General features: G+C 42.3%; 1 protein-coding gene across 2 annotated transcripts; it reads left to right on the top strand.

The window, feature by feature from the left end:
- Window positions 1–496: 496 nt before the first annotated feature.
- chga (chromogranin A) lies at window positions 497–6,137 on the top strand. 2 transcript variants are annotated; one of them, XM_061704500.1, is made up of 8 exons: window positions 497–536; window positions 1,897–2,238; window positions 2,361–2,410; window positions 2,656–2,749; window positions 3,850–3,918; window positions 4,128–4,331; window positions 4,613–4,908; window positions 5,662–6,137. In XM_061704500.1, the coding sequence occupies exons 2-8, from the start codon at window positions 2,199–2,201 to the stop codon at window positions 5,743–5,745; spliced, it is 837 nt and encodes a 278-aa protein (XP_061560484.1). In that variant the 5' UTR covers window positions 497–536; window positions 1,897–2,198; the 3' UTR covers window positions 5,746–6,137. The 2 variants fall into 2 exon arrangements, with proteins under 2 accessions (XP_061560484.1, XP_061560483.1); XM_061704499.1 differs by having other exon boundaries at window positions 4,062–4,331.
- Window positions 6,138–7,085: the final 948 nt, after the last annotated feature.

Here is a 7,085-nt window from a genome sequence, read left to right as displayed (position 1 = left end):
CCACTTTTTCGGCGAAAGTGAATTATTGATGATCTCCATCTCGCCTTGAGCTCTCTTTTCCTCCCGTTCTTTTCTTGGCCTTTCCGTGACACTCCCACCACAACAGAATGTAACCGCTCGTCTCTGCACGTCCCTCGAAATTAAATAGGTGCGCTTTTGCGACGGAGAATCGGTTTCAAGGGGCTTTTTACGAGCTCCCCGCTTCCCAGAGCCGACGGAGCGCCTTCCCCTGTCCCGCCGCTGCTTTGAAAAGTCACTTTCGAGTTTTTTCCAACAGCATATTTTGCCATTTGTTTTGCTTTTTTTTTTTTTTAAAGGAAAAATAGCACTCTATGGTATTGTACTTTATTTAAAAAAGAAAAACAAAACAAAAAACATACAGTAATAACATGTTCTAATAAAATGTGAAGAATGAAACAATATCTGCATCATGCTTATTCCAATGGAGTTGATGCTAGTTTTGTTAGCCCTTCAATTTGCATTGTGCGTTAGTTAGCATTGAGCTCGCAGACTTCCGTAAGGCAAAGTTTACTTGGGTAAATACTCAGCACGTATTGTCTTTATGTCGAGTTTGAAAGTGGCCATAAAGGGCCTGAAACGAGACGTGTTCACTATTCGCCGAACTGTTTGCTCGTTGCCAAGTTTGCAGAACAGCGTCGCTCGCGCTCGACACGAAACATTTTGCTCACCATATTTGAATTGCCTTTGATTACATTCGGACAATCACATCCCTTCATGAAAGAGCTTCTGCATACTCGTGCGTCGCCGCCTGGATTGTAAACTGCTCTCGGCTTCCTTGTTTGCTCAGTGATCGTAGCTTTTTATTGCAAATGTGAGATTTATCATGGCATATATGCTTTCGACTCCGTTCGCGGCGCACCTGCGGCCGCATTGTGTCGCTCTTCGTGCGTGCCGGCTTACATAAAGGTCTTATTATGAGCTTGAAAGAAAACATTATTCAGGTTTCAACAAAAGCCTCGCGCGGGGCAAACATGGACGAACGAGGCTGCCTTTTGTTGTCTGCCAGGGAGGAAAAAAGCTCAACAAGCGACGCTCGAGTCCTCTGTTGACGTTTCAAGCCGAGCAAACAGCTCGCCGTTAATATCAGTAACCAATAAGGCCTGACCCTTACCGGACACCGGGACGCCACAATGGAGCAGACATGGCCGCCGTGTAAACAAAGGCTTCCTTCTGTCATTCGTGAGAGCGCTTCGTTTGGTTCGGAACCGACTGGCGAATCATCACGTTTAATGTGCTTGGTTTCCTTTATGCGTCTCAGTGTGGATGGAAGAAGACACAATACATAAAAATTGTAATCATACTAATCAACATGTGGAAAGTCTGGAAGTGCATCGGAGACCGTGGCTCTCCTTGCCCGCACGCGAGGGCATTACGCAAGCTTAATTGCTTCATTTGGTTTTTGGGCCGCTTCGCTCGAGCGGCGGCGAATCTGAAGCTGACTCGTAACTCAAATTTTGGCCCGCAACGCGAATCAAAAAGATCGACCGAGCGACTGGTCATTTCTGGAAAAATACGAAAAAAACTGTAAATTGGAGCACGGCTAAGTCAAGGTTCCACTGTAAGTTGCCAAAAATGAATATTTTCACTTCCCAAAAAAAGATCATTCAGAATGTCAGCCCGTTCAACTATACATTATGCTAAATTTATATTGCATTACTATGCAACGTTTGTTTTGTTTCACTGTTGTGTTTTTTTCCCTCTGAAATGTATTAATTCATTAGTTTATCAATTATACTTTGAGCTGTAACACGTTTTTTTATTTTTTTACGTGGAGTAAGAAAAAACATTTAAAAAAATATGTGACGATGTTGAACACACATTAAAAAAAAAAGAAAAATCTCCGTTGATGACAAACAAGTTCGATTGTTTATACAGGTTCATGTAACACGCCCTGACCAAGATGGCGGCACGAGCAGGTGCACCCATCCCCTCCCCACGTCGACGTCACTTCCGGCCCAATGTTCTCTTTATAAAGTCGCGCGGTGGCAGCTTTCCGTGTGGGTGACGGCGAAGGAGGAGGTGAGCGGCTCCATCGTATATGAGTTATATGAATTCAAACGGCGCCGGAACTCGTCCGTAATCCAGCAAATTTTATTTGGAGATGCACTTTGGAGAAATAAGCGCCTAAATCTCGGAGCCTATTTTGATTTTTTTTTTTTTTTTTCCTTCCTTCAAACATGATCGCTTTGCTGACTCTGACTCTGCTCGTCAAAAGCGGTGAGACGATATTTCAATGTTTCGCATCATAGATCATTATCATATTAAATACATGTCACGTCTTGTTTTTTTTCATTTCATCCTCTTTTTATTTTATTTTTTATTTTTTTGGGGGGTGACAGTTTTGGCGTCGCCGGTGACTCCGCGCGTGCTTGAGAATGACGACGTCAAGGTAAGAAAATCGTGAACGTGACGTGCATACTCGGTGGCCACTCGATTAGGCACAGCTGCTCAGTTTCCTGGCATTGATGACTGAACAGAATGTTGTCGTTGTGGCAGTGCAGCCGTCCCTAATGTTTTGGCCTCCTGTGAGTGACACAAACACACTTTGTTCCTTGTCCTACCCAGAACGTCCACGTTTTTTTTTTGTTCATTATTATTATTATTTTTTAACACTTTTATGGCTTCTACGCCCAGGTGATGAAATGCGTGGCGGAGGCGCTGGCGGATGTGCTGTCCAGGCCACGCCCACTTCCGGTCAGCCAGCAATGTCTGCAGACGCTCAGGACAGGTGAGTCTCTTTTTTTAATCCGTTTAATTTGGATAAACTGTTCCGTCTTGGTGTTTGTTGTTGGATCATCTTTTGATTGGCCACTTGGTTGCTAGGCGGAGTCCGTAGGGGCTCAAATATTTGTGCCCCAATTGACCTTAAAAAAAAAAATAGCTTATGTTGAAAAAAAGAATTCAATGAATTATTATTTTTAACTCTATGTCAAATTGTATCACTCAAAATGTAGTTCCAAAATATGTAATTTGACAGCTGTTTGAGTGATGCATGCAACGCTTACAACTATTTAGCATAACTCCTCCAAAATTCCAGCATTTATTTTATTTATTTATTTCTTTAACACCGACGGCAGCAGGTGGCGAGTTGTTTATTCTGTCATTTGGTCAAATGCATTTATGCGGTAATGTAACAATATTGGAAAATAGTAAGAACATTCCAATAGGGAAAGTTATGAAAATAATAATGACCTACATTTATATAAATCCTTGAGAGAATCTCAAGTACACTTCATGATGTTACTATCGTAAGTATTATTACATATTATTTCAATAATTATGATTAGTAATATTGTTGCTATTTTAAATTGCCTTATTATGAAATACGGTCTGTGTTATAGTGAATGTACATAATATTGCTAGGTTATCTTTTTCCTGGTGGGGCGTTTATTTCTGGTGAGGCTTTCATTTTTTTAAGTGGCGGCCAAAACGGTGAACAGAGGCCACCATTTGGGAAAATATACGCTTTTCACAGTCAAATTGCCACTCTGTATTAAATATGAAATCCATATTTGGGGTATCTGCTGGATGTGTTGGGGCACACGTCCTCCCTGCCCCGATCGCTCATCGTCGCGATGTTTAGTAACAAAATGAAAACAGCGTGGGCGCAAGGACTGCTTCGCTTACCTCCGTCGGCTTAATGGATCGCTTGGCACAGGGGCATGCTGGGTAAAAGAAAAAAGAAAGAAAGAAGTAAAAACATTCGCCAACACGACAGGAAGGAAAGACGAAGTTATGCGTTACCTTGACGATGTCCTTTTTATCAGAGCAACCCCTTGCAGTATTGACAGTGTGTGCGTGTTCGTGTGTGTGCGCGCGCGCGTCAAGACGAGCGCCTCCTGACGCTCCTTCGCCGCTACGATTTCCTGAAGGAGCTGCAAGACGTCGCCACCCAGGGTATGTTCTCTGTTTGTTTTTTTGTTTTTTGTTTTTTTCCTACTTGTGTGTCGAAATTGTAAACCTTGATGTTGGAACACCAACACTAGCAGTTCCTAAAAGACAAACGAATGTCGTAAATAATAAACTTTTCCCATTACAAGCTGTAAGTCATCCATCCCTGCACGAAAGAGAGCGAGCATGCCCGCCATCTCTTTCCGTCCGTTCAGTTTCCCATCCCCTCCCCCGACAAGATGGCTCCATGCTGAACGCGCTCGGAGGCCCCGGCGAGCGCTCCGTCCTGTCCCAGGAGCGGAGGAGATCGCGAGAGCAAGAGGAGGACGAGGGCGAGGAGGGAGGAGAAGTTGGCAGAATTTGGACGGCCGGCGAGAAGAGGGAGGAGGACGGCGAACGTGCGGAAGAGGACCAAAAAGGTTGCGTCAGCGGTTTTTTTCCCCCACGTACAACTTGATGTGTGATGAAGCCGAGTGCTTGTAAAGAGATTGATGGCCACGCCTTCCGTCTGCACAAACTCAAATGAGCGTACGTCACATCGCAGAGAGCTTTTTAGATGATTACAGCGTTGGCTCTGTTTTATTGTGATGGGGTCGGAAAATGGTAAAAACTTTGCAAACGGGCGGAAATGAACTACAAAGCACTACGACCGCAATAATCAACAAATGAACGCCGCTAAACATTCCACCTGTTTTCTCAGCATGGGGGCCAGAAGAAATAAGACGAAACGGATCCAAAGAGGAGAAGGACAAGAGATCGGAGGAGGAGGAGGAGGAGGAGGAGGAGGAGGGGATGAAGAAAAGGAGCAAAGGGTCGTCGCTGAGGAAGAAATCAGAAAATGAGGAGGAGGAGGAAGGTTCCCATCATTCGAAGGAGGTCTCGGAGGAAAAGGAGGAGGTGAAGAAGAGGAACCGCAGTCCGGAGGAGAAGGAGCTGCAGATGATCGCTCGGAGGACGCCGGGCGAGGAGGACGGGAGCGCCGGAAGAAAGGCGGAGGTAAGATCGAGACCGAGACGCCTTGCTTGCTCCGTTCATTTTATTTCTTTTATTTTTGTACACATCGCACACACCAGTACGCTATCTTCAGTTCGTAAAACGATTTTATGATTTTACATTCTCTTTTATGCAGTCAACGGTGGGACTTTTTTGGGAGGCTGGAACGGATTATTGGCATTTCCATTCATTTGAATGGGGAAACTGGATTTGACGTACAGAAAAATTGAATTTCGAGCTCGGTCACGAAACGGCTTCAAATCTGAAATCAAGTTATCGCTGGGCGCCGAGCGGACAAAAGCGGAAATGCGCTCATTTCTTCTTCTGCGCGGAGACGCCGTTGGATGCCCAAAGTGTAGCCGACCGACTGCCTGGAAGAGAAAAGTGTCACGAATGATTGAATCATTTTCAATCAATACTTTTTTGTTTTCAAAATATTTCTATTGAATTAAATCTTTGTAGGTAATTGTTCATAAGTTTGTGCATTACAGCCCTTGTGAATGTAGTTATTTTCTTTGTATAATTTAAATTAAAAAAAATTATTTTATGGAAATACAAAATATTTCTGTTGACATTATTGGCGTTCAGAATTTTTCATACTTTTGAAAAATATTTTGACTTCAAAATGTTGTCCTTGTAAATTGTAATATTTGTAGACTTGTATCCAATAAAACAAATGGGAATCATTCCAAACATATTGCGTTCAATGTCGCACGCGCGTGTCCTGACTTTCCCGCGTTGTTGTGATGTCATCAGGACGGCGAGGTGGAGAACCTGGCCGCCATCAAGTCCGAGCTGGAGAACGTGGCCCAGAAACTCCAACAGCTGCGACGAGGCTGAGCCGCCGGCGCCGTCCACGTTCTGGAAACTTCTTCTCCCCCCCCCCCCCCCCCCCCCCCCCAACAAAAAAAAAACAAAAGTTTCAAAAGGCAAGCACGCGCTCGTTCCTGTGACCTCATCGCTTCCCTTGTGCCCCGCACACTTTTGGCATAGTAAGGACTTCTATTGGGTTTTATTGTCTTTGTCATCCACTTTTCTTTCCATATTTTGTCGGTGATTTGAATTGATGTCTGAGAAGGTGAATGAGGCAAAAGTGCACATTTTTTATCCATTTTGAAGGCATTGAATTGTAAAATGAGACTAACTGTTTTTAAATTATATTCACCTGAGTGGCTGCGAAGTAATATTTGCATAAAAGGAATTCTTGCAATAAAATGGACATGCTAACACTGTCAAGTACCTGAATTTCCTTCAAGTAACTTGTTTTCATTGTTCCTGTGACAGTGACAATAAAGTTATCTTCTATTCTAACTCGATTTTTGAGTTTGGGGGGGGGGGGGGGGTGTCACTATTTTCACAAGAAAAATATCACAAATAAGATCAATGAATAAGACTTTGGAAAAAGTCAAGAACAGAAAAACACTGCAGCATTGCTGGAAGTTTGACCACTTTTGTCTGCAAATAAATGCTCGAAATAACAATATTTGTACTTGAAATTTGGGAGTTGTTGTCAGTAGTTTACAGAATAAAACCAAAATGTTCATTTTGCTCAAAAATACTTTTAAATAGCAAAAAATCTAAAAGGAAATTCAATTTTGCAGTGACCAAAATTTTTCCAAAACTGTATGTCAAGAAATATTTTTACATGTTTTTATTTTTAAAAAAATAATCAAAATGTTGCACATTTTTTTAAAGCATGATACAATATAAATTCTCGTATTATTGTAGATGAAAATAAAATATCACAGGTAATGTGTGTACAAGTAATAAAATTATTGAATGGGGCCCTAGTGAGGAGAAGCGGCTCAGAAAATGGATGGATGGAAAATATAAAAGGAAGAATAATTATTGAAATTATATTAATTATTACTTATATATATATATATATATATATATTTTTTTTTTTTCATTTACAATGACCATTTGGAAGACCTGGTCAATCTAACCAAGTAAAAGAACATGACAATGCAAACTCCACGCTGAAAATAATGACAGCACCCACTTGGGCGACCTTTCATTTTAATTGGCTTCTAAAAGAAAGAATTGTTTGTGTCTGGGTGACGTATTTTCCCTTGTTCACTGAAAAAAAAAACAACCCAGAACAAAAGCCAAAAAAAAAAAGACAAGTGATCCACTGAGCTCGTGTGTTTGGTCCCACGAGGATGCGTGGCCCCGCCCCC

This window comes from Phycodurus eques, chromosome 18 (genome assembly GCF_024500275.1).
Source record: "Phycodurus eques isolate BA_2022a chromosome 18, UOR_Pequ_1.1, whole genome shotgun sequence".
Lineage (NCBI taxonomy): Eukaryota > Metazoa > Chordata > Actinopteri > Syngnathiformes > Syngnathidae > Phycodurus > Phycodurus eques.
This window is presented reverse-complemented; position numbering and strand designations above follow the sequence as displayed.

Bases quoted from the DNA above. Each gene is read 5' to 3' on its own strand.
- chga (XM_061704499.1), top strand. From the start codon at position 2,199: ATGATCGCTTTGCTGACTCTGACTCTGCTCGTCAAAAGCG. The intron at 2,411-2,655 runs GTAAGAAAATCG...TTCTACGCCCAG, and splicing joins TTGAGAATGACGACGTCAAG to GTGATGAAATGCGTGGCGGA. The intron at 2,750-3,849 runs GTGAGTCTCTTT...GCGCGCGTCAAG, and splicing joins TCTGCAGACGCTCAGGACAG to ACGAGCGCCTCCTGACGCTC.